This window comes from Lissotriton helveticus, chromosome 1_1 (assembly GCF_964261635.1).
Source record: "Lissotriton helveticus chromosome 1_1, aLisHel1.1, whole genome shotgun sequence".
Taxonomy (NCBI): domain Eukaryota; kingdom Metazoa; phylum Chordata; class Amphibia; order Caudata; family Salamandridae; genus Lissotriton; species Lissotriton helveticus.
In genome coordinates this window covers 2,145,353,007-2,145,380,495 of record NC_136057.1, presented here as the reverse complement: position 1 = coordinate 2,145,380,495, position 27,489 = coordinate 2,145,353,007, and the positions used below count along the sequence as shown (strand labels likewise).

Genomic DNA, 27,489 nt, shown 5'->3' with positions numbered 1-27,489 from the left:
TCCGTTGCGCGAAAAGTACGCGTCCTGGAGCGCTGCCCGGTCCGCTGTTACAGATATATATCTTTTTATAAACGTTAATTTCTCAAAATCCACTGTAGCACATATATTGAGACCTACAAAAGGCACATCGGGCTACCAGTCCCTACAATTTTGCCAAGTTTCGTGCAAATCCATTCAGCCGTTCGGGCTAAAAGTGAGGCCAACCGCCCTATGGAAAACTCAATGTTAAAAACACGTTTTGGGACCCCCCTTTTTTCTCGACCCCCACTGGACGAACCCCCCCCCCCCAATTTTCAGGGGCTGCTCAGAAACAAAATGTGCCATTTTCCTGAAAATTTCAGCCAATTCCGTCCACAAACGCCAAAGTTATTAGACATAGAATTTTCAAAAAACCCATAGAGAAAAAATCCTAACTATATATACCTACTGGCGACCGCCAGTAGGTAATATATATATATACAATAGGACAAAAAGATGTAAAAAATATTTTTTATTCAATACTTTTTTTGTATGGATTTTCTTCCTTTTTAAAAAAAATTATACATCTATGTCTGTTATCTTTTTGATAATTAATCTCATTTATATCTTCTGTCTATTATGCGTTTTCTTTCAACATCACATATACATCATTTTATCACATAGTTAAGTAAGGGTACAAAAATAGAGTTACAGTCACGGCAAAAACATCAGGAATAAAATATAGTTATTAATTGGGACTATACAGAATTCCTGAAGAAGGCATTCGCCGAAACGCGTTGATTGGATTAATTGGTTCTGTATATTAGCATTGTGACTGTAACTCTATTTTTGTACCCTTACTTATCTATGTGATAAAATGATGTATATGTGATGTTGAAAGAAAACGCATAATAGACAAAAGATATAAATGAGATTAATTATCAAAAAGATAACAGAAATAGATGTATAATTAAAAAAAAGGAATCAAATCCATACAAAAAAAGTATTGAATAAAAAGAATATTTTTTTACATCTTTTTGTCCTATTGTATATATATATAAGTGATTAACGTTCAGTTGGTCCATATATGTATGCACAAAACCTGGTGCTGTGTTCTTATTTTTAAAAACTAGTTATTCCTTGCTAGGGTTTATCCGTTTAGGCAGGGGCCCCGTAGCGTTTACTAATATATGCAGCACTGAATAACCCACAATCCAAAATCCCAGAATTATGTAGTCCTTTTTTGCCTCCAGCGTAACTTCTGCCAACTTCCAACATTAGTAGCTGACACTTTGCAGGCGCCATCCTGCAGTGATCCCCCTAACACAGCAACATGTGCTTTTCTTCCACTAGAAATGTGCCAGAGAATAGCACATGGAGAAAAAGGTGACAGCTGCCTACCTGTTAAAGGTGGAATCGAGTGACAAAAGTTACACTGAAAAAACATAAAATGACTAACTGTGATGCAGGCTATTCAATGTCCAAAAAGGTGTTGTGTGGAACTTTCCCTCTAACCAATAAGGTGGACCATGGGCTATTGGGGCTAAACGTTCTACGAGAAAAGCAGTGACCGACAAGATAGAAGAATTTACAGGTCTATATTTGGCAACGCAAAACGTCATGGGTGAGGCGATCGCTGCAGAAGAGTCAGTGTGAGTAGTCTTCTTGAAGATCTATAAACATCTTTTTTAACCAAAAAATGTATTCTTTTCACATTTGTAGAACAGAACACCTGCACATAAAGTTGAACAACAATTGCATGCTTTGAATAGCAAAGTGACTGTCGACCTTTAACAGCAGCAATATGTAGCTCTATATCAAAATGTACCGGGAACAGTTTTACTCACAAACACTACCATTTTAGCACACAGGTAACCAGGGCTTTAAGTGGGCCGGGCCCTGCCAGAGCTGAAAAAGCAGGTGTGAGACGGGTCTCTATCGGGCTCTTCATTTTTGCCCTCACTCCAAGGGTGAAACAAAAAAATCTTAACTCTGCAGCAGTGTTCAATGTTCAATATTCTATTCAACAAAGCCATAGTTGCTGCTTCTTTATCTTATGAAACTAACAACCATTGAGAAAGCCAATAGTACTGGCTTGTTCTAGGTGTAATGGTACTTGCTGTATCATATATCTGGATGCAATGACAGATGCAACAAAATACCAGACGTGAGCCACACTATGGTAGGCACAGATTTTTAAACTTGGGTGTTCTTAAGTCACACCCATTGTTACATCGGCCACGCCCCTTTGAGTGCCCCCACCCCAGCATCGCTGCCAAGGTTTCAGATTGGTGTGTGACATTTTCATAAATTCAGTGTAATTATGTGTGACTGTTGTGTCGCTGGGAGGGGCCAATGACAACTATGGGGCCACAGCTATTGGGGCCTACTCTCAGGGGGCACCTGGGGTCTGAAATTGGGCCTAGCACGTGGCCACACATGAATAATTGCACGGACACTAGATGACTCTTATGGCTCTCCGCTCCGCCGCCAAGTGAAGAGCGTGCGTGCGGGGCCCCTCTTTATTAACCAAGGTCACGTGGCACTTACGCTGCACGCCTGTTACGTCACAGGCGTGCAAGAGCTGGAACACAACATTCCTCCTAAAATATAAAAAGAACAAAACATGCAAACACAGAAAGGCACTTCAGTGCAGTCTTTGAAATTGACTGTTCAGGTCTTTGGCTGATACTGCAATGTTCCGGTTCACAGCTAGCACACATGGTAGATCGATATGAAAATACATACATATAAATTGGAACAGTCTTACATGAAATGATCACGGAGTCGGCAGGACGGTTCCGGGTTGCTCCTCAGCTTATACGTGGAGGTCCCCCGAGCCTTGGGGACCTCACTCCCGGCTGGGGAGGGACATCGACTGGCCGGACCACCCACAGGACATTCTGGTTCCACATTGGAGTTTTCAGCATCATCTAGGCCTTCACTTGCCACGTCGGGACAGGTGGACCTCAGCGGGTCGTTCCGAGGTTCCGGGATTGCTTCGGCCACTGGACTCGCCGTCACTCGAAGATCAGGACATTCCGGGCGTACAGTTGTCTCTGCCCCCAGGTGAAATAGTTTAAAGTGGGAAACATTCCGGGTCACTACTTCGCGACCTCTAGCAGCCATGATGCGCGTGCCCTTCACACTAATAACCTTCCATGGTCTCTTTTCATAGGTTAGTCTGAACTTCCCACTGGTTATTCTGTTCTTCAGTAACACCAGATCACCTCGTTCGATTCGGGCAGGGACGGCTCTCCTCCTCCGGCTTGCCTGTGCATGTGACTTTTGTCGCTTTGCCTCAATTGCGCTTTCGTTGGCCATTGCAGTTGACCACTGGGGATGATGGGGAATGGAGTCTGCTATCACCCGTCCCATGAGGGCATGTGCCGGAGCCACCCCAGTGGTGGTGTGGGGTGTTTGTCTGTAGCTTCTCAGGAATGTAAATATCGCCATCTCCAGCGACTGTCCCTTGTCGTGCGCAATCCGAATTACCTTGTTGAGAGTCCGCATGAAACGTTCAGCTTCGCCATTGGCTTGGGGCCAACGAGGAGTAATTCGGCGATGCCGGGTTCCTAGGGCATTCAGGTAGTTGGCTAATTCTTGGCCTTGAAATGGCGGGCCATTGTCCGTTCTTAATTCTTGCATGACTCCGTGGGCCGCTATGATCTTTTCCAGTTTGGGTATTACTTCGGTGGCACTGGTGGTGGCTATTATTTCCACTTCAGGATATTTTGAGTGATCATCTATTACAACCATGGTGTGTCGCCCATCAGGAAGGCTTCCAGAGTCCATGCGGACACGCTCCCATGGTTGTTGAGGTCGAGGCTCGACTATGACTGGCGCTTCCCGCGGGACATCCCCAGTGACTTGGCAGGCTGCACAGGATCTTACGGTATTTTCAACTAGGTCGTCCATGAGTGGAAACCACACTTTGGTCCTCAACCTTGCTTTGGTTTTGACCATTCCTTGATGGCCGACATGGGCCAATTGCACCACCTGGTCTGTCAAGGCAGAGGGTATCACCAGCCGGTGACCCCGTAGCAGGCATCCTGTATCATCTTCATTCAGTTCTCACATGGTACAGGCTCTCCATGATGCGTTGGGCATCCGGTGTGAGTATTTTCCATTCCTCCTTGGCCCGGCGGCAATTTCCGCTCTGAAGGGCCTTCCGCGCTCTTTGTAGACAGTCATCCTTCAGAGTGGCCTCTGCGACATGGCTGATGGAGATAGGTCGCGGACATGATTTAGCAGTAACACACCTGACATAGGCTTCCGTCTCCTCAGCGTCCTCCATTTCCGCTGGTGTGGCTGCCCTTGGATGTCGTGAGAGGTAGTCTGCTGGATTTTGTGATCCTGGTTGGTATTCCACCTGGCAGTTGTATTCTTGGAGCTGTAGCATCCATTTTTCTATGCGAGGTGGGGGTTTCGTCGAGGTTCCCGAGAAAAGGGCGACCAGTGGTTTGTGATCTGTGACTACTGTAAATGGCTTTCCGTATAGGTATAGATGAAAGTGTCTGCACCCCCAGTGTATGGCTATTGCTTCTTTTTCAATCTGGGAGTACCGTTGTTCAGGGTCTGTGAGTGAACGGCTAGCAAATATCCGGGGCCCAGTCCATCTCGTCCCGTGGCTTTTGCATAAGTACTGCGCCTAGTCCTGCTGGACCAGCGTCCACCGCCACTAAGGTTAGCTTCCGGGGGTCAAAGAATTCCAAGGTGGTGGTGTCTGAAAGAGAAGCTTTTATGTCCTTGAATGCTTTTTCTTGCTCCGGTCCCCATGTCCAGGGCGTGGAGTCTTTCGTGAGCTCTCTCAATGGTAGTGTGAGGTTGGCGAGGTCTCGGATGAATCTCCCACAGTAGTTGACCATTCCCAGGAAACTGCGGACTTCGGTGACGGTGGTGGGGGGAGCAGCTTCCTTGACATCGTTTACCTTCTCGGGGTCAGGATTGACTCCTTCAGCGGAGAACGTGTACCCGAAGAATCCTAGTTTCTGCCTCAGGAATTCACATTTTTCCCGGTGTAGGGTGAGGCCAGCTTCCCTCAGTTTCCGGAAGACTTGTGCCAGCCGTTGGTTGTGCTCCGTTATGGTGCGGGCATGTATCATGATGTCATCACTGACGTTGATCACACCCAGTATGTCAGCAATCAGTTCTTGGATCACATTCTGGAAGACCTCTGCGGCGCTGGACACACCGAAGCTGAGTCGGGTGTATCTCCGGAGTCCCACGTGGGTGGAGAAGGTGGTTATATTCCGTGACTCCTCATCAAGTACCAATCGATGATACCCGGACCGGAGGTCTAGTTTCGAAAACCAGCACGCTCCTGCCATTTCTCCGATGAGGTCGTCAATGGTGGGCGTGATGTGGCGTTCCCGTTTGATGGCAACGTTGGGAAGACGCATGTCCACACAAATCCGGACAGCTCCCGGTTGTTTCGGTTTCCGGGTGACCACAATGGGCGATACCCACGGTGTGGGGCCCGTCACTTTTTCTATGATGCCCGCTGCTTGTAGCTTCTTGAGTTCATCTTCTACAAGGGGTCGGAGGTGAAAAGCAATGCGGCGATGTCTCAAGGCTATTGGCTGGACGGCCTGGTCAATGTGTAGATGTATTTCGCGACCTGTGAATTTTCCGATGCCCTTGAAGATGTCTGAGAAGTCAGCTATAAGCTGCTGTACTGATTCTTGGTGAACTCCGAATGCAAACGTGACGACTCCCAGATCTTCCGTGGCCCGGCATCCGAGAAGCATGCCCTGCCCATCCTCTGACACGAACACGTTTGTGGTGACAGTCCTGTCGCCATGGTTAATCGCCGTCTTGAATTTTCCTCTGATTTGGAGAGGAGTGTCCTGGCCATATGCGAATACGGTGATGGGAGAGGGACTCAGCATTGGTGGATGATCCATTGTCTGGTATAGGGCTGCACTCATGAGGTTGATGGTTGCTCCTGTGTCGACCACATCCATGATCTCTTGCTCCGCTACCCTGATGCAGCATTGGGGAAGCTTCCTGGCTCGCCGAGTAGCCGTGCCAATCATGTGCACTTTGTGCACCGTTCTTTCTTCTTCTTCATCGTCATCCATATCACTTTGGCTGGGGTCACCTTCTGGCACGGCGTTCACCACATGCCGTGGCTTGCGGAATTTCTTTGCGCGACATACTTTCTCGAAGTGATTAAATCGACCACATCCTGAACACCGCTTCCCTCGAGCTGGACATTCCGATGCTTGATGGGGTGGACCCCCGCAGTATCCGCAGGACTTCCCAGTTGCTCCCGCCGAGTTCCCAGGGGCCTTCTTGTTCCATTTTACCGGTAATTTTACCTGGATCTTGTTGACCGGTTCAGCTTTTAACGACGCTTGGAGAGCCGCCTCCATGTGAGCCGCTCGGGCTTTGGACAGTTCTTTCGTGCGACCCAGAGTCAGGATGTCGGCTAGGGGTTTTCCAGATTCCTCTAGGATTCACTCCCGGAGCTTGGCTGAGGTACAGCCTTGAATTATTTGTCCCCGTATTTCCTCCATAGCGTCTGCGAACCCACATGACAATGCCAGCCGTTTCAATCTGGCGTGATACGTGTCCAGCGACTCCTCTGGCAGTTGTCTGGCTTGCCTGAAGAGGAACCTCTCATAGTCCTGATTAGCCATGGGCTCGAAGTACGCGTTTAGGGCATTGATGAGTGAGTGATGAGTCTTTGGTGTAGCCTCAACCAACGTTTTGGCAATATTGTGAACATCCTTGCCTCCCAAGTGGAGCACCATGGCCCTCTTTTGTTCTTTGTGAACTTTTGTGGCCTCGAAGAATATGAGTAGGCGGTCTACCCAGTCTCTCCATTTAGGGGCTAGCGAAGATGGCGACCCTTCCACCACGAATGGTTCGAGGGGGGGTATTGTAGCCATGACTCAGGTGTGGGATTGCCGTGTCCGGGGTTCCAAGCGATGGGCCGTGGGCTCTCTTGATTGTAACACTCGATGTGGTGATAGACTGCACCGCGACCAGTGCTTGTTTGGTGCTGATGAGCGAGTGCGCGGCTTGTGCGTGTGGCTGCTGAGGCCGACCTGCTACTCGTCCTCCCAGCAGCGCCCACCGACCTGTGATTGTCCTCCTCCTGCTCACCCTGGGGCGCAGCAATCCAAGCGCACTTCCCCCGAGGGAGCCAGCTGCGTATGGCACTATGTGCAATCGCGTCCGCGCGATGCGTGGGGTATGGCAGGCCCGCGCGATGCGTGGGATATGGCAGGCCGTGCTCCACCCGGTTGGTAGCGAGGGGCGTGGACAAGGCCTGCATTTGCCGCGTCGCCGCTTCACCCGGGCAGCGCCATTCACGCACCGGCACGCTGCTCGTGTGCGGCGCTGCTCGGGACTCAGAGGGAGGCGCGGGAATCAGTCCGGCAGACGGCAGGGATCGGGCCGGGACAGGGTGAGTGCCGCAGCTCACGCCAGCAAGTATGGAAGCCGTAGGCCGTAGTGCGCTGTAGCGGGGCGCAGGAAGCGGTAGCAGCTCACCTGTGGCACCAGCGGGAGGCGTAGCGCTTCTCTCCCCTGCACGCAGCGTGTGCGGTGAAGGAGCACGAACACCACGAGCAAAGGTTGGAGGCTCGCATCCGCCCCGAAGCAGGGTGCACGCCGCGCACACACACAGCGAGGGCGCGACCACCCTCGTCGCCAGTTGTTGTGTCGCTGAGAGGGGCCAACTATGGGGCCACAGCTATTGGGGCCTACTCTCAGGGGGCACCTGGGGTCTGAACTTAGGCCTAGCACGTAGCCACACATGAATAATTGCACGGACACTAGATGACTCTTATGGCTCTCCGCTTCGCCGCCAAGTGAAGAGCGTGCGTGCGGGGCCCCTCTTTATTAACCAAGGTCACGTGGCACTTACGCTGCACGCCTGTTACGTCACAGGCGTGCACGAGCTGGAACACAACATGTGACATTCAATGACTATGAGTGGCACTTTTTCACGCAAGAAAAATTGAAGCAATGAGGAGAAAGGCAACATATAAATATCAGAAATTACACCTATTTGAGGAACCAGAAACCTTAACATCTTAAATGGCTGCACTAGTGCTTCTGGGAAATTCCATTTGCAACTGGTTATGCATGAGACTGCGATTGCACCGAAGCAGCACACCTTCCTGCCACCACCCACTCCTCTAGTGGTCTCAGAAGGATAGAACATAATAACAATTGGAAGTGGTCAGAAAATACAGACATTTAACGCTTGTATAATGGTGGTTACAGTTAGTGGAGCTCTGTAATGCTCTGCAGAACAATGACTTGTCAAATTTGCAGCATTTCCTACATGGAGTGTAAAGTGCCCAGATGCATTCTAGCTTACGGCACAGCGCTATGAAAAGTTTGCAAATAAAATAAATACAGTCAACAAAAGTGTATCAAAATCTTTTTGAGAGATATTTGTTCCAAATAAAACAATGTGTGGCAGGGCAATACAAGAGGTTCGGGCAAAAAGCAAACCGCCACTGGTGACGCTGAGGTTTGTATTTACGCAGCTTACGCCCACACCCCTTTCCCAGTGACAGCTCCTTAGACAGAATATGCCCACAGCTTCATGAAGAAATGAAGGATTTACAACTAAATAATATTAACATAGAAACAGATGGACCATAAGTGACACACAAAGGGGGAACGGTGCGGTCAGGAAACTGCAGAGTCTATACATGCCGTGCATGGGCACCCTCAGGGCGCTTCGGCTTCTCTGCTCCCATGCTGCACGCAGCTCTAGCCTGCTCATCAGGCGGTTATGCCTGTTCTGGTGCATTTCCACTCAGTGATTCCCCTTAGCCCTAAAGGCCTGTATGCTGCCCAATCGTGTCTCAGTGGTTGCAGGCCCGGGGTCATTGCAATGCAAGATGGTAGGGGGGGCAACCAGGTTCTGTAGTGTTAGGGGTACGCATCCCGTGAGAGCGGGCCCGTCTCAGGCTCAGTCCAGAAAGCGTTTTAGGCCTTGTGGTCCCCCGGGCGACATTCGCTAGCAGCTTTAGTTAGTGCAGGGCGCAGGGCAGTGAGGCCCGCCGGCCGTCTCAGGTCGCGTTCTCCCGGTGTGCTCCCAATGCATTGCGGCCGTGCCAGGCGTGAAGTCTCGCTCATGAGCTTGCCCCTTCCTCACCTTTAATTGCGGGTGCCGCTTTCACCGGCTCTCTTAGCTCCCGCTGGTGTTCACTGCAGAAGAGTCAGTGTGCCTCTTCCCTGTGCCTCTTCCCAGTGCTGCCTTCTCTGGACCGCCCAAGACCATATGCTCAGTCGCTCACTGCTGTTGCCGCTAAATCATGGGAGTGCCGCCATCTTGGGGTTGATAATTGACCAAATCAGAACGTTCACATCCCCAAGTGCACATTTCGGTTTTGAAATTCCTACGCATGCAGAGCTGCCAGTTAACACAGAACTGGGAGAAACGTCACAGCCTGCTGCATTAGTCCCTAGCGGGGCGAGGAAATTCGTATGGTCCAGCTTGTAGGGACAACAGGAGGCAGTAGAAAGGCACTCCTGCGCATTAAGGTTGCTTCAATTCGCATGAATTGGCATGCCAGTGCTCAGCGCACACGCCACGGCGAGTTGGCATGCCAGCTAGTTTCAGTCAGGATAGAAGCGCTATGGCTTGACAGCAGATACAGGCACTATGCCTATAATGCATGACTTTCCATTTCAGTGCGGTGATGCGGATCTCCACACTGAAATGCATTAACCTAAGGCCTGATGCATGGCACTTGGCAGGGCTGACCCAGTTTTTTCATCCCCCTTAAAGCCTTGCACGTAACATCAATTCTACTGTTTTTACCCGACTTTTTATGCATCAGGTTTATAATATTTCATAATGTCATGGTTTTGGGGAATTTCTGCAGGGTAGTACGTGTGGGCCAAGCGATATAATGACTTAAGGTGGATCTTTGGTCACTAAGTCAAAATAGGACTGTGGTGTTATGTTTACAATTAGTAGGGTGTGTGATGTTTACCCTAAGTCTAAAGTTCTGGTGACCAGGACACTACCTGGCATATTCCATAGTGCAGCGGAATTAAACTGGGACATGATGTTATTAATCAAAATGTTCATGGAACAATTTTGCAGGGAAGGTTAGGACATATTCTGGCACAAACAGAGTCTGATTGAGACAACAGGGGCATATGCGTGGTTTATTCCCTGATGATGCTCTTCAGAAATGACCAAGAGGCTACTGATAAAACGATAGCCCTGTATTGAACAAATCAAAAGAGAGCCGGTGAAGTATCTGCCCATTATTTTTACTAAGGGCTTATGAATGTTCAATAACACCATTACCCAAAATCTATTGAATAAATGGCTGAGGAAGATAATGCAAGCAAAATCAATAGCATTTTATAAGTTGCTATACTTTCCCCTGGCATTATCAGTAGTGGTACCAGAAAATGAGGGATTTACCAAAAGGTGCTAAAATATTATAAGCCATCAACCTAAGTGTGGAAAAAGAATGGATGGGAGCTGAAATAAGGAACAAGCATCAACAAAGCCAATTAGTCTGGCCTTGGCTGCCAGTCTTTTGGTTTTGTCAATTTTTTATTCAAAATTTCATAGCTGGGTCAGCTGCTAAACGGGCGAAAAAGGTGACTAAATCGACAACAGGACAATGAGTAAAAATGGCTGGCTAAAAGCCCCTAGGAGTAAGTATATTACAGATATAAATTTTGTAAAGACAAGTAAAAGGCCATGTCTAGTGGGGTAGAGCTTGACCACGGGCTAAGATGGCTATGTAACCCGGGAGCTCCGTGCTTCAACGGATGGGTTTTCTACAGCTGAAATTGTTCTTTTGGTCCCGCATCGGGTGAAAGGCTGACTCTAATGGCGGAAGGCATGAGGAACATGTGAATACCTTCGCCAACCATTTTTACCCGTTTTTGGAATGTAAACATGCCCGCTTTATTTCTCTTCATGCCGACAGCCATTTTGTATTGAACTTCTCTGCTCTTCAGTGTTCTTCTCTCCCCTGCGATGTCAAAATCCTACTCTCACAGGATTTTTTTGTTGTCTTTTTTGCTACTTTTGAGTTTATGCTTTAATCATATTTATTTGTTTTTGGGCACATCCTATATTTTTTCGGACGTTGCTGTGACCATTGGTCCTGCATTCAATCTCTTCATTAAGGTTGCTGGTGGATTTTGTTGTGGCTCCCACCTTTTCATACCTTGCTTGTGGCCTGTGCTTTGGTGCAAATGAAGACAGCGTTTCAAACTTTATGGGAAGATTAAAGAAATATAAAGCTTCTCCTCATCACATATTGTATTCCTCACAGAAAGTGCTCTTTGAGTAGCCCTTCTCCCTCACCAAACATGTCTTCCTCGTCCTCGCTTCATGCTAAAATGGCCATACTGCGCCATTGTCTACGCACAAGAGAGTTAAGCAGGATCCACCCTCTCCTGTTAAGTCATCTTCTCCTATTTCTCTTAAACTTGTGCTTGATTAAATATGTGTGCTACGTCCATTGTGCAAGAAACCAACTTGAAAATACAGAATATAGATGACAAGTGGTTTCAAAAGAAAACAAGAGTTTCATTACTTGAGCAACGTGTCAGTGATGTGCAAGACAAAGCTACTAAAATCTCTGGTTTGGAAAAGAAGGTGGCATTATTGAAAGCTCACACTGAAGACTTGGAAAATAGAAGTAGGAGGAATTAACCTGCGCCTTTATGGTCTTCTGGAAGGTAATGATCCTGTTGCTTCTTTTACGTCCTTCTTACCTCAATTGGGGGGCCTTCCTTCCTCCACATCACTGAATATACAGAGAGCCCATCACCTTGGACATTGCTATCAATTTTCATCTCCCTCAACTAAAGCCAGAGGAGTCGTTATTTTCTTTCTTAAATTTATGGACGTATTGAAAGCCCTCAATACAGTGAAATCCAAACAACAACTTTTATGGCAGGGGAATAACATTTTTCTTACACAGTATGTTTCAAAACCTACAGCTGCCAAGCGGAAAGACATTTTGATTCTTCGCTGTTTAGGTGCCCACTTTGGCCTGTTCCATCCTAATCTCTTTAAAGTCACTTTTCAGATTAAAACATCTTCCTTCACATGTCCTGTGGATGTTCGAGAGTTCCTTCGCCTTTATTCTTCCAGTAACTTGGAAACTTCTGTCCATTCTGTAAAATGACTGAATTTTTTTTAAACATGTTTTATTGAAGATTGTACACAACATGCAGGTCTCTGTACCCCAGAGATAACTGCAGGACTCTTAAGCTTCAAGCAGTAAAATACAATCCAATTTTCTAACGAGATGTTCAATCAACAGTTACAGGAGCAGGAAATTGATATTGCCCCCGCCAACCTCCCCATTAACCTACTCCCCCCTCCCCGAACCCCCCCCACCCAGTCCCCCACCCCCCGTCGCATGGTCAACATTCTCCGTTTCCGCCTCCGTACAGTACATCTAAACCCAAGGTGTGCATCAGTCTGTAGTGTCCCAGCCCACATCTACCAGGGGGTCTTGATCCACCGGAGGCTCGAGCCATAGGCCCCTGAAATCGGCCCACCTTTTCCAAATTTTGAAGTGTTTCCGTGGGCAGCCCCGGGCAACAAATATCGGCTCCTCCAGACCCATGCAAAAGTCAAGCCCCCTTCTTCCATGCTACGGCCGTAGGGGCCAGAGTATCCTTCCATGCTCTAGCCACATCCCGCTTAGCCAGGGTGAGGCCCAACAATAGCAGATGTCTCTTGTATATGTTCCCTCCCACCCCTTCCAGTACATGAAGGAGGCCCAGTTGTGGTGTACGGGGGAGTTCCCACCCAAGCACTTCAGATAGACAATCCCACACCCCTTTCCAAAATCTGGCCAGTGTAGGACAGCCCCATACCGTATGTAAAAAGGTCCCAACCTCCCGCCCACATCGCAGACAGTCCAGGGAGCCTATCAGACCCGCCCACCATAATCGTTGTCTGGTGAAATACACCCTATGGAGGTATTTGAATTGTATAAGCCGAAGGCGTAGGGATATGGCGGCACCCCGGGACCCGGCCAACGCCTCCCTCCAGTCCTCTTCTTCTAAGGCACCCACATCTGCCTCCCAGGCCTCCCGTAACATCTGCAGCGAAGGGGAGCAGTGCGTGACTAGGGATTGGTATATACGGGATATCTTTTTGGGCCTCAAATCTCCCATAAAGACCTTGTAGAGGACTAAACTTGGGGAGTGATTCCAAGCCCACCAAATATAGGGAGAGAGATGCCGGAATTGAAGGTATTTGAAGAAGTGGGCTTGGGGCATACCAAACTCCCGGCTTGATTCCTGAAAGGACTTAAGGGTCACCCCCGCCAGTACATCCCCCAGTGTGGAAATTCCAATGCTTTCCCACCCCCCAAAGCCCTATAGCGCAGCCAGATCGGGGAGTCTACCATTACGCCAGAGGGGCGTTTCGCCCGTCAGAGTATTCCACCATCCCATACGCCGCAGGGCCTGTCTCCAGATCTGAAACTCTAACTGCGTGCCAGGCGGTAGTGTCTTCCGTATCCTCGCCGCGTAGAGTATGGTATGAAGCGAGTGAGCTCCCATTAAGAGGTGTTCCTGTGCATATGCCGGGTCTCTCCTATCATTACCACCAGTCATTGAGGACGAGGAGATGAGACGCCTGGTAATAAGAGAGGATATCCAACGTCGCCAGGCCCCCACAGTGGGAGGAGAGAAAGCATGTGCGCACTGCGACCTGCACAGCACCCCCGGTCCAGAGGAACTGCCCCAGTACTGCATTGACGTGCTGGAACCATGGGGAGGGGACTGGATAGGGATGATTTTGCAGGTGATACAATAATCTGGGGAGGGCCACCATTTTAAAGATCGCAGACCTGCCATAGATGGTCAGCGTCCTGCGGGACCAAGTTTTAATATCGGCTCTGGCCCGCTCCCACACCGGCACAACATTCCGCTCCCATGCAATCGATGGAACTCGGAGATGAAGACGCCCAAGTATTTAATGCCCTCGGTCGCAATTTGTAACGCAGAGGCCCAAGCTCCTGCCCGCGCTTGTCCCCCCAGCTCCCATAAAGTGGATTTGCTAGGGTTCAGATAGAGCCCCGAGGTCTCGCCATAGATCTGCATGATTTCCATAATCCGCAGTCCTGACCTGTTAATGTCTGTTAGACAAAAGAGGACATCATCCGCATATAGCGCGATTCTGTCAGATAAGTTCAGATTCCATTCAAATCCCCGTAGCTGCGCGTCCATGCGGACAAACATGGGCAGTGGCTCCATGGCCAGGGCAAAAAGATAGGGCGAAAGAGGGCATCACTGTCGGGTGCCCCTCCCGATGTTGATTTTAGAGGAGGTGACCCCTGCTATCCGGACCGAGGCTGTCAGGTCGGTGTACAGCAGCCGTATATACAATAGAAAACGAGGACCCAGATTCAGCCGGGGTAAAAGGGCGAAGAGGTAGACCCAACTCAGTGAATCGAATGCCCTGTCCATGTCAGCCAGCAGGAGCGCCGCGGGCACTCCGGGTTTCCGGACCGCCGCCACCGCTACATGCGCCCTTCGTATGTTATGCCTGGTCGCCCTCTGGAGCATAAAACCGGCCTGGTCTGGGTGGACCAGATCGGCCACATGAGGCAGGAGGCGATGGGCCAGTGCTTTAGCCAGAATCTTTGCTTCCACATTCAACAAGGAGATTGGGCGGTATGAGGCATGCTGCTCAGGGGTACGGCCAGGTTTGTGGAAGACGACCACCTCCGCGTGTCTCCAGTCGAGTGGAAGGCAGCCCCGCTCCCTTGCGTCCTCCACCACCTGTCTATAAAGTGCTCCCAACTGTAGGTGGTATTTCTTGAAGAATTCGCTGGAAACCCGTTGGGCCCGGGCGCTTTACCCGTATTGAGCTCGCCCAGGGCTGTGCCTAGTTCCTCCTCTGTTAAGGGGAGATCCAGTCGGTCTCGTACCTCGTCTGAGACCTGCGCGGTGGCATATCTGCCAGGAATTTGTCCACCACATCAGCGGGGAGACATTCGTTTGGGGCATATAATCTGGCATAGTAGGTGGCAAACCCCTCCGCCAACGCCATGGGGTCTGTGACCAGCGAACACTCCTGATCCGATATCCGGGGCAGCGTCTGGGCCTGGAACGTATCCTGACAGAGCCGGTGGAGCATCGTCCCGGACTTGTCCCCCCATTGATAAATCCGGCTGCGTGTAGCTAACCAGATCTGCTTGGCTTCGTCCATCAGCATAGATGCATACGATTGCTGCGCTAGAAGGAGCTGTACCGCCCCATGTGCTCCCCCTCAGTACTCCCCAGAAGCTCCAGTGCCGCTATGTTGGCCTCAGCCCGAACCACGCTCTCCCTGCGTTTCTTCTTCGCTGCCGCACTCCATGCTATGTCCACCCCTCTAAGCGTTGGCTTCATCGACTCCCACACCATACTAACATCTGCCACCGACCCCACATTTTTGGTTAGAAAGTGGGCACCGGCCTCGCCCAAGTGTTTCTGGTAGTCCGGCAGCTGAAGATGCCACACCGATAAGCACCACCTGAATGGCCGCCACTCTTTATCGAGGCCAATATCCACCGTTATGGGAGAGTGGTCCGACAGCCCGCGGGGAAGGATGCCCTCCGCCTCTACTCTATGTATCGCCTCACCTGGGACAAACAGGTAATACAGCCTGGAAAAGGATTTATGAACCGGGGAAACATAGGTGTAGCCCCTCGTATTGCCATGTAAGTGTCACCAAGTGTCCACCCAATTACGACCCTGTGCCACACCATGAAGTTTAGTGGATGGGCCTACTACCACCCCCCCGGGGCGATATTGGTGTATCTGGCTGTCCATGACGTCATTCCAGTCTCCTCCTATAACTTGCATGGTATCTGAAATAGCGGCCCATACACCAAACAGTTTTTCAACCAGGGACCACTGCAAAGGGGGCAGGTCATAGATACTCCCCAAGACTAACGGGTCCTTACCCAATGTGCCCTTAATGATGACATAGCGACCTTGTGTATCAGTCCATTGAGTGGGTATTAGGGATTCTGCGATGTATAAGGATAGCCACCCCCCTAGAGCCTCTTGTAAAACCAGCATGAAATACCTGGTGGTAACTATAGCGCTGTAGGCATGGCACCTTTGTGCCTAACAGGTGTGTTTCTTGGAGCAGTAGTACATCTGCGCCCGCTCTCTTAGTTTGTCGTAGTATTGCCCCCCTCTTAATCTTATCCAGGCATCCCCGCACATTCCAGCTAAGGACCAGAAGAGAGCCGCCGGGCCCATCTGCCCTACCCTAGAAATCTGCCATCAGGGGACATCGAAAGTAAACGCCCAGCTATTGGGCCCAGCCTGCACACACAAATTAACATTCCGGACTCGTATGTGACCATGCGACCCTTTCCCCCCCAACAAACCCACCCCCCCAACTCCATCAACTCCCCCCTCCCTAGCCCCCATACCTCAGAAACGGTGAAGTACCTGTCGCGGCATAGTGGACACTCGACCCCCAGCGGGAGGCCGGAGACCCCCTACCCCAATGGATCCCCATAAACTCTCCCAAACCCCCCAGTCACCCGCAACCAGCCCGCTCCCCTGGATACCCCCCGCCCAAGACCTCCCCCCACACCCCGCTTCTCAGTGCCCCCTCATTCAGTGTGCAAAGGGGAAATCAGCTCCTATCGAGCTACCCACAAACATGACTGAGGTAATACGTAGGAATACAGAAAAAGAAACATGTAAGCGCTAGCACATAGCTGAATGTTCAAACTCGCCGTAGACAGAACTCCCCCAGTGTCACAAGCATCAAGTTCAGGTTCCATCAACGTGGCTGTCTGGGGCCTCCATTCCCTTCTCAGGTGTGCTCCCTGCCGGTGAGCGCTGCCGGGACCTGGACCTCCAGTTGCCCTTATGACTAGTCCCCCGGGAGGCCCGTGACTGCGGCCCGCCCTGAGAGGAGTCAGTTTCCGACTCCGGGGATGTATGCACTCTGATTGGTACTATCTCGTCTGTCCAACGGAACACCTCCTCCCGGGTGTCAAAAAAGTGGGTGCGGGACTGGTACACCACACGCAGGCGGGCCGGATACAGCAAGGCATATGGGAGCTTCAAGTCGCGCAGGCGGGCCTTTGCCGTCGTGAATGATTGCCGCTGCTGCTCTACCATGCGTGTATAGTCTGGGAATATCATGATTCGGTAGTTCTCAAAGCAACGACTCCTTTTTCCTTGCGAGTTTGAAGATAATGTCCCGGTCGTGGTAGTTCAGAAGTTTAGCAATCACTGGCCGTGGCCTTGCCCCCTCCAACGCTTTCTGCATGAGGGCCCGGTGTGCTCGTTCAATGACAAAACAGCGGGAGAGAGAGTTCGGGGGGAGCCAGCCCTCCAGCCACCGTGTCAGGAATCCCTCCATGTTGCCTTTCTCACAACCCTCGGGCAGGCCCCAGAGAGCGCAGGTTGTTCCGCCTAGCGCGCCCATCCGCATCTTCCACTCGGAGCGCTAGGCCCTTCTGAACTGATTCCATGCTCGCCACTTTGCGCTTTAAGGACTCAACGTAATCTTCGACTCCAGACAGGCGCGTTTTAGCTTTGGTAATGCGGGACACAGCATTCCTCAGATCCTGGCGCAGCAGTGTCACATCGGATCCCACAGCCCCAATCTTTCCGTCCAGGACAACTCGGGACTGCGTTATGGCTGCCATGAGTGCAGCGTTGTCCGGACCGGGCTCTTGGCGGCCGCCAGGCGCCCCGGCGCCGCCACTGGGCCCTGTAAATTTATCAATGGGGCCTTGCTTGGGGGGGCCTTGCTTGGGGGGGCCCCCCCACACCTCGGGTCATGTCCACTCGTTGCCCGGGAGGCCCACCCAACGACCAGACGTCGATATCTCCGCTGGACTCGCTCCGCTACTGCCCCAGTCCCGGACGTGTATCCGGCTTCTGTCCGGTCAGTGCCCTCACCGCAGCGTGGGGCTCCCTCTCCCTCCGTCAGGCCCTCCGCCTGGGCCAGCGATAGTGTCCCTGAGGCAAGGATCAGGCACCGCTGAGCTCCCCGCCGCGACCCGACCAGACTGCCGAAAAGAAACCAGGGGGCAGGGCTGGGGCGTCCCAGCACAGCACCTCACACTGAGATCTGCCCGATGTACAACCAACGGGGTCTGCAGCCAAATGCTGGACACCACGTCTTGTCTGCCGCACTGCCCAGGACCATCCAGCAGAGCAGTACGTTTCCCCAACCAGCTCGGTCTCAGCGAGAGGGCCCAATGTCCACCAGCGGGCTGCTGCTGTTCGCCATGCAATATCCAAGCGGGCCCAGGCACAACCTCCTCCCTCAATGCGGCCCAATCCAGTCGCCGCCGTTGCTGCTGCTGGCCGCCTTCAGATGTGCCACACCAGTCCGGCCCCCCCGGCACCCCTACACAGCACCACCGTCTCCTCCTTACTGTATAGTCCGCCAGGGTCCACTGCCGCGTGAGGTGGAGGGGGGGGGGGAGGAGAGGCCCCGCAAGTCGGGCCGATGGCCGGGTCCACCGCCGGGGGAGTTCCAAACTCAAGTTCCCGGCGTCGCCAGCCGCACCAGGCCACACTTCCCCTCGTCTACGCCGGGGCGCTGTGCCCGCTGTGGTCTGCGGGCTCACTCGCGGCTCCCGGGGGCCGCAGGGGACCAGTTGATGCCTCTGGGTGCTCTCTGTGGTCCCACGGGCCAGGGGACCGGCGCCCACACTGCCCGCTCAGCCTCAGTACTCCCCGCCGGGACCCGCGAAACTTGAGGTCCCGGCTCCTCCGCCCAGTCCAGGCCGCACAGCTCGGGGCCTCGATCGTCCGCCCCCGGAAGGTGAATCCAGCCAAAACTTCGCCCAGAGTCCTCCACCGGTGTCCGCCGCACAAATCTCCGCGTTGGGGCACACGAGCGCAGGGGGAAGGCAGCATAATTCCTCGGATCTTTGAACGGTGGCACGGAGCTACTCTAGGCTGCGTCCGCCATGTTGGCTCGCTCGGCCACGCCCCCAAAAATGACTGCATTTTATGTTCTTTTTCAATTATTGCATAGCAGTTAAAGAGTTTTATTCAACTTCGGTCTTACAAACTTTTATTGCCCATACCTCGTTATGTATTTTTTTATTGAACTAACTTCTTCTTTCTGTGCAGGTTTCCGGCTGTTTGTTGTATTCTACTCCTATTATGTTTAACCCGTCCGTCTATGCATTTTTTCACTCCCTTGATGTGCCATCTTCACCCTGTGCTGTTATTGATCCCTTCCTTGTGTTCATCCTTACCAGGTATGTTCTTACAGTAGTCATTGTTTGACTTATACTGTTGTTTTTTTCCTGGAACTTCTTCTGTACCTTTTTATCTTCCCTTTCCTCTGACCCAGCTTACTTTCTTTTTCCTCCTTCTGCTTATGAAATGTGTTACCTCAGAAAATCTCTATTTTGTATATAGTGTTGCTTGTTTTACCTCTCTGAGGTATTTTATGGAACGTTAAATGGTTTAATAATGGTATAAAAAGGCAAAGAATTTTGTCACATTTGGCTAAATATTGTACTGACCTTGTTCTTCTGCAAGAAACTCACCTTACTGACTCTGAAGCTTTAAAGCTTAAACGTTGATAGGTGAGTTCTATTTTTGGCTCATTTTTCTGCTGTGATGAATGGTGTTGTTCTTCTTTGTCGCAAGAATCTAAAGTTGGTAACTATTTCCCAGAAATCGAATATGGAAGGTAGATGATTTATTGATATATACATTTTTAATGATATACCCATCACTATTTGTAACACTTAAGGCCCTACTTAACTGGATAACTCCTTTTGGCCTACTATCTTCAAGTAACGTCTACAATTTACTGATGACATTTTGATTCTAGGAAGTGATTGTAATCAAGTAATGGACCCTTTTGTTGATCCCCAATCTACAGTTAAGTATGTACCACACAAAATGCACAACCAATTCCATTCGTGTATTTCCCAACGTCTCCTAGTTGACTCATGGAGAGTTTGCAACCCGTAAGGAATTTTCCTTTTTCTCTGTATCACATGGATCCCTTTGCAGGCTGGATTATATCTTCGTTTCTATGCTACTTTCCCAGAATCTTAGTAGCTCCTTTATCAAAGCTATTGTGATTTCAGATCATGCCCAAGTGTTTTTTTTTTTAGAGCATGAAAAAATACTTTATTTAGAAAACCAATGTGCAACTATATTGTAAGAATGTACAACTGCCTAGTATTAGGAAAACCAATTGCTGCAACTAATAAGGAGCATAGAGTTTTACACAGCAGAACAATAGGAAGACTGTAGGCAATCGCAATATTAATATTGCTCAATGGACACAACTCGTGTACAAAACAGGAGAACTAGTATCAAAACAAAATACCACAAGGAAAAGAGGCAGAAAAACCTTCCCTGAACAAGGACAAGGCTAATTTCTTACATTGTCACTGATGTTAAATTTCAAAGTACTGCTGTTGAATGTATGGGGCATAGTGTAAACAGCAGGCACAATATTAAAATCAGTGATCACAGCATACTTATGTATCTGCTATGGATCGCATGAAAAAATTGAGCATAGCTGTCTCTGCAACCAAGTTAAATACCAAAGCAGCATCGACATTTGTACAATGGTAAATCACTGACACAATGTCCTGCTAGCCTATCCTAGGAGGCCTTCCTTTCTGTCCGATAACCAGGCCGGGTCCTCAAAGAGGACTTCGGAGTCACCAAAGGGTCCATGTGAAGCGTCCAGGTGACTTATATCACAGACCATCAGAGTTGCTGGATAGAGACATCAGGAGTCAAGCATGCAGCACTCATACCTGAGGGGTTGCAAAAGGATTCCAGGTCGATTTTAAACCCCGAATTGTGGATTTTACTCTGGGGGGGCTCTCCATTTTATGATCTGCTCAGCCAGCTCTTCCATCTCCGTCTCCATTCGCACTAAGGAGTTGTCCATCTTTCTCATATGTTCGTCTATATCAGGAATTGTGCGCACAGTCTGCAGGTACACCTCCAGTTTTTTCACAAATCTGATTCCAAGCTTTAATAGCTCTAGAACATCCCTGTGGCAGGTGGCTTCAATAGGCAGATTCTCCTGGCACTGGGGTTTTGACAGCCTCTGTCTCAGGGATCTCTTTTCCTTTAGCACTGCATCCAGATTGGTGTTCATTGCTTGCAGAGCTTCACACTTCTGTCCTGAAGTTTGTTGTTAAAGAAGATATTCATAAACAGAGTATACAGTCCATATCATGAACTTCAACTTAACCATCTCCGCTTAGCATCACAATATTTCCCAAACAACTGATGGTCTAAAACAATTTCTCACATTTCAATGTGTTGAAGGAAGTCATGCCAATTTACACTATGAGTCCCTTAAGTCCATAGTACGAGGAAGGCGAGCAGATAATGATGGTTTGATGGGTGTAAATCACATTCCTGCTTCTTGTTTGAAGAACATTTTTGCTTTCGTGCTCCTTAAGGATTTTTGTAAATCCAATATTTTCTATTTACATATGTGATAATTAACTGAACTGTTAAACAATTAATTAAAATACTTTTATAACAAACCTATAGAAACAAAGAATTGTATAATACGAGTAGGAAGGGTACGGGAATGAGGTAGAATGTTTTCTCTATGTACAGGTGATAGAACAAGAGCTACAAGGAAGATCTTCACTGATGGAGGTGAACAATTCCTTGAAGCAAGCAGTGAAGGAAGTGTTTCAATCAAGGTTAGAGAGAAATCCTTTATTATAGACATCCAGGTACACAGGAGTCTGTGTACAAATGAACTCTATAAAAGATCATGCCCCAGTTATTACTGATTTAGATTTGATCCTGATACATTCCAAATCCATTAGGTCAAATTTTGATTTTCTTTCCAAAAAGAAAAACTTTTATGCTAAGCAGCACCAATCCCTTTTATCTGATATTAAACAACTGGAACATCAATATTATTCTTCCTCTTCAGCCCAAAACTTACAAGCTCTTTTCCAGGCAAATTTTTTTTAACAGGATTACCAAAGATAGGGCTTCCTCCATTATTCTTCATAGTAGTGCTCACTATTATGGGGGCGCAATAAAATGGGAAAGCTTCTGGCTTATTATTTGAGGATACGCAAACACTGGTTTACACTAGATTCATAACCACCGACACAGGCGACCCCATTTTCAATGACAGTGAGATTTTAGCTGAATTTGTTAATTATTATTATCAGTCTCTCTTTACACCTGAATCTTCACCCCTTCTGTCTCAGATTGATACTTATTTGAATGACATTAATAAACCTAATGGTGAACATATGGATTTTTCTGATTTGGAAGCGGATATCACTTTGTTGGAAATTCTTAGAACACTTCAATCCCTTTTAGATAGGTAAGACGCCAGGACCGGATGGATTTACGGTTGAATTTTATCTTCACTTTTCTAACTCTTTACTTCCCAAGTGATTGCAGCTATTACAATTTTTTTCTAACTCGAGTTCTACTGGCGGCACGTTTCAGGAGACCACTATTTGTCTTATTCATAAAGAAGGCAAAGACCCAGCTTTTTGTAAGAACACTCGACCAATCTCATTGGTGAACATGTGCTAGACCTGGCATCTTTGGCGTGGTTTCCCCCTACCTTTTTGCCTTTACCTCCTGTATTTTTGATGCTGTGCTGGATTTCGTTTTTGCTGGTTTAGATGCTTTGGGCCCTTTGCCACTGCTGTTCAGTGTCAAAGTGCAAGTGCTCCCTGTGTAAATTGATATTGTGATTGGTTATCCATGATTGGCATATTGGCATATTTGTGTCACCAAGAAGTCCCTAGTAAAGTACACTGAGTGTGCCAGGGCTGGTGATAACAAATGCTACTAGTGGGCCTGCAGCACTGATTGTGCCACCCACATGAGTAGCCCTAAAACGGTGTCTCAGGCCTGCCACCGCAGTGCCTGTGTGCCGTCTGTGAACTGCCATGTCCTCCTGGTCAGTGTCCCCACTGGCCAGGCCTAACCCTTCCCTTTCTGTACACATTAGTCACCCCTATGGAAGGCCCAAGTTACCCCCTTGGGCAGGGTGCAGTGTATGTGAAAGGTAGAGCATGTACTTGCGCAGGTGACATGCTCTGATAGTGAATTACAGCCATTTTTCGTTTTCATTATTGTAAGGCTATCTTGCCCCATAGGTTATCATGGGGGAGGCTGGTTACAGTGGCTACCAGCATATCTTCCCATAGGAGCAAGATAGGACATAAAAGTCTGGTATCCCTGAACTCAGAATTTAATAACATATTTTAGGAAAGGTTGTTTTTAAATCCTGTGCTTGAGAACAGCACTTTTAGAAAGTTGCGTTCTCTTGTCTGACACTTCTGTGTGCCTTGGCCTGTTTGTGAATTGGCTGTCTGGTTTGAGAGTGACAGGGGCTAGGAGCCCCCAGGAGGCTGGCTGGGTCAGCCCTAGGCTGAATGACTGCATCTGCATCTTGAGTGGTGGGAGGGGATAGCACCTGGGCCTGAATAGGGCTGTGCCTGCCTTCCACAATGCTGGCTCCACCTCCTGCCGGGCGGCGGACGACCCTGCCCCTCTCCCTGAAAGGAAAGGAGAGGCCAGGAAAACAAAGTGCTCAAGGAACACCCAGAACTGGTTCAGACCGGGCTCAGGGCCCTCCTGCACAAAGGGATCAAAGACTTTTAGGGGTATAAGTACAGGACCCCTGACTACAGAAAATTAGATCATCCTGGAAACAAGAAGGAACCTCTGCCAAGGAGAAAGTTGGAAGACTGAAGAAGAAGGACTGCCCTGCTGTGTGATGCTGGACTGACCTGCAGTTGCTTTGCTGCCTAGGAGAGGGGAAGGACTTTGTTGTTGCTTTGTTTCCTTACTTGAAGGAATCTCCAAGGGCCTGTTGTGAGCTGGCTCCCTGTTTTGAAGTCCCAGGAACAAAAGGACTTCACCCTCAACTTCCCTGAGCTCTGCTGAGAGAGCTATGTCCTTCCTAGTGTGCTTGGTCCAGTTGTGGTGCCTCTGGAAGTTGTACCTGTGCTGGGAAGCTGGAAACCAAGATTTGAGAGACTTTGCTACAGAAAGGTTATCGCATCGCTCGCTTGCGGAGCGCATCCCCGACAGCGTGAGGAAATTCCCACCGCTACGAAGGCCGAGATCGTCGCAACGCCTGTTGCCGCTGCCAGAGACGCCTCATCGCTGGGTGAGATCGCCGCACCGCCTGCTTGCGGACCGCATCACGTCGCTGCGAACAACGTCACAGAGCCATTGCATCGAGGAGCTGCAAGAGGAAGATCGCCGCTGGATCACGCATCGTCGCCCCAGAGATCGTCGCAGCCCTTACAGATCATCGTATCGTGCCTTTGCGAGAACAAACTTCCTACGGAACCTACGCACCGGAATACAAACAAGTCATCGCCTTCCTCCCCATAAAGACCGGATTCATCGCAACACGCCCGCTGCTGCAGCAGGACTGTCGCCAACGCCTCCCCATGGTCTCAGTAGCAACGCATCGCTTGTTTTCCACCGCACCAGCTTCTGCTTTGGAGCTTTGTTGCACTTAAAGGTACTTTTGGCTAAACGTGACGCAACTGTGAACTTTTCAGGCAACTGTGGATTATTTTTATCGCAACTTTAAGAACTCTTTCACACCCATATTCTTGAACTGTGTATGTTGGATTTTTGTCGTTTTGGTCTTGTGTAGTTTAGATTAAATACCTTTATTTTTCTAAACTGTTGTGGAGTCAGTTTGTGGTGTTTTCACTGTGTTACTGTGAGTGTTGGTACAAATACTTTACACATTGCTTTTGGATAAGCCTGACTGCTTGTGCCAAGCTACCAAGGGGGTGAGCAGAGGTTATCTAGAGAGTGGTTCTCCTTACCCTGACTAGAAGCAAGGGTCCCTATTTGGACAGTGGTACCTACCTCTGTCAACTAGAGACCCCCCGTTCAAACAACGTCGATTATAAGAGGGTCGCCAAATTATTAGCATTGTGTATCGAACCCTTATTGCCGCGGTTGATTGCTAAGGAACAAACAGGTTTTATTAAAGGTAGGCTTACGTCTGATAATTCTAGATTATTTATAATGTTCTGAACAAGGCCCTGTCTCTCTCGTCTCATTTGCCAGCTATTTCTATAGATGCTAAGAAAGCATTTGATTGTATAGATTGACCCTTCTTGCTTAACTCTGTATTGGCATGGGTTGGGTTCTCATTTCATTTGGCGCATATCTTTACTCTATCGATTCCCCATGGCGCTGGTTTTGGTTAATAGGAAGCTCTCTAGCTATTTTTGGTTAAAATATGGAGTTTGTCAAGGCAGTTCACTATCCCCTCTTTCATTTGTTTTGGCTTTGGAGCCTTTTCTTTCACGTATTAGAAATAATGCAGAAATTAATGGTTTTCGATATGGAGACAAACACTCACAGCCGATGCTGACAACATACTTCACTTCATATCTAATCCTGAGCAGTCTGTCCTGGCCCTGCTCCAGGAGATAGCTGCCTTCTCGAATTCAGGTTATAAGATCAGTTCAGATAAAACTGAAATTCTTCCACTTACTAAGTTCACCATTACCCATTCTTTTAGTCCCACAGGTTTTTATTGGAATCCTTCCAAGATTAAATATCTAGGTGTCTGGTTTAATCCTTCCATTAAAGATTCTGTCACGGCCAATATCATTGATTGTTTAGATAAAGTTGATGAACTTCTTTCTTCATGGAACCCTCTTTTTCATTCTTGGTGGAGTTGTTTGGATTGCATAAAAATTATGATTTTCCTATAATTGTATTTGTCTTCTCCATGTGCCCTGTATATATACCTGCTAGATTTAAAAACAATTAGATTCAAAATTTCTTTGGAATAATAAGGCTTCTAGAATTTCTCTTACTCATCTTCGCAAATCTAAGCAGGAGGGTGAGGTTAACTTTCCAGATTTTTGGTTATATCATAAAGCTATTTGCTCAAGACAAGCTTCTAGATAGCTTTCTTCTCCACAGTCAGTTTACTCCATTATGGTTGGATATTGAATGTTTTTTCCTAGCTCCATTTTCACCCAAAGAAGTTTCATTCTTCTCTTCTAAAACTTTCCTCACTGCATCTTTCCCGCTGCTGTACCTTCCTAAAACCTCTCTATTAACAACAATATGTAACTCAGGTTTCCTTTTTACACTCTCCCCTTGGTATAACAATCTTGTTACTATTAATAATAAAATGGTGTTTTGGGCCTCTTGGAGAGAAAAAGGTCTAACAATGCTCTTCTATCTTTCTCACAATTTCAACAGTTTTTCAATTGTCCTCGTTCTTTTTAATCTAAATATCTTCTCCTCTTAAATATTCTTTTAGATGTCCTAGATTAAAAACTGGATTCTCCCTCAACTTCTTCATCGCAGTCTTCTCTTGGTATGATTCTTACTTCTTTTTCTAAGGCTTCACCTATTTATAGACTTCTTCATTCCTCTAACTCCATGAGACTTAAATCTAAGATAGAGACTACATGGCAATCTGATTTGGGATGTACCTGGAATATTCCTTTTTGGAATAAATTATGGTATAAATTCAATAAAACTTCCAGAATGACCTCTAACTCTCAATCGTTTTTTTTATAGATCAGATGTTGTACCTTACCCCTTCTTCAATAACTAAATTCTCCATGAACGCATCTACAAAATGTTGGTCCGGTGATTATTATAATGGAGATCTCATGCACTTATTATATCATTGTCCTCTTACCGCTTCCTTTCGAAAAAAGCTGTGGTCTCAGATTACCGCCATCTTTAATTTACAACCTCTATTATCTCCCCTGACCCTTTTCCTAGGTAGTTTATCTGAAGAAACCCACTCCCCCTTTACTAATTTTAGGTTGTTAGATCTCATGTTAGCTTTAGTATTTCAACAGATTTCTCTTAACTGGAAATGTTCCCCGAATATATCTTACACAGTTTGGTGGTATAATGTTTGTCATTATCATAGAATAGATACTGCTTTCACCTCCTTATACTGCCCTACTGTTAATAGAGAGTTGTATTGGTTACCATTTACTTTGTTTTTAGATACTGCTGCTCATAATTCTACTAATTGTATTTCTTCTGAAAATTTTGAGCCACCATAAGTATCGTATGTCTCTGCTAACAATTGTTTTTTAATAATAATTGTTTCTGGTTTATATATTGAAACTCTATATCTACTTGTTATAGTTGTCTGCTGCGGATAAGATTGGTCTTCTTTTATTGGTTTTCCCCTCTTCCCTTCCTTTCCTTTCTCCCCACTATAAAAAATTGTTAAACAGCTTCTCTTCTTAATGACACATTTGTATACTAAGTTTTAATTAATAATACCACTGGTTATTGTCACCTGTTTTGATCTCTACATTTCCAGATAAAGCTGTTTTTACCTTTAGACAAAAGGCTGTGTCTAACAAGAGATCTAAGACAAGAATACATCAAACAAGGTGCCAATTGACAAACCTATGCAAGCATACAGGTGTTGCCATGCACACAAATACACAATTTCATCATAGGCACAACTAATGACTCAAAGACACCCCTGGGCAAAATCACTAGCGCTTGTGCACATACAATGGATGTAAATTTGGATGCAAAAATATATAATTGTACACC

General features: G+C 48.1%; 2 protein-coding genes across 4 annotated transcripts in view; both read right to left on the bottom strand.

Annotated features, from left to right (window-relative positions):
* Positions 1-27,489, bottom strand: part of CCDC18 (coiled-coil domain containing 18) — a 1,360,824-nt gene that overhangs the window by 137,334 nt on the left and 1,196,001 nt on the right. The window lies entirely within an intron of this gene.
* Positions 20,762-21,076, bottom strand: LOC144820114 (HAUS augmin-like complex subunit 2). Its single transcript, XM_078677757.1, has one exon. It carries the CDS (start codon positions 21,056-21,058, stop codon positions 20,762-20,764), a length of 297 nt encoding a protein of 98 aa, XP_078533883.1. The 5' UTR covers positions 21,059-21,076.

Coding starts and splice junctions, on each gene's coding strand:
- LOC144820114 (XM_078677757.1), bottom strand. CDS start 21,058: ATGAACACCAATCTGGATGCAGTGCTAAAGGAAAAGAGATCCCTGAGA.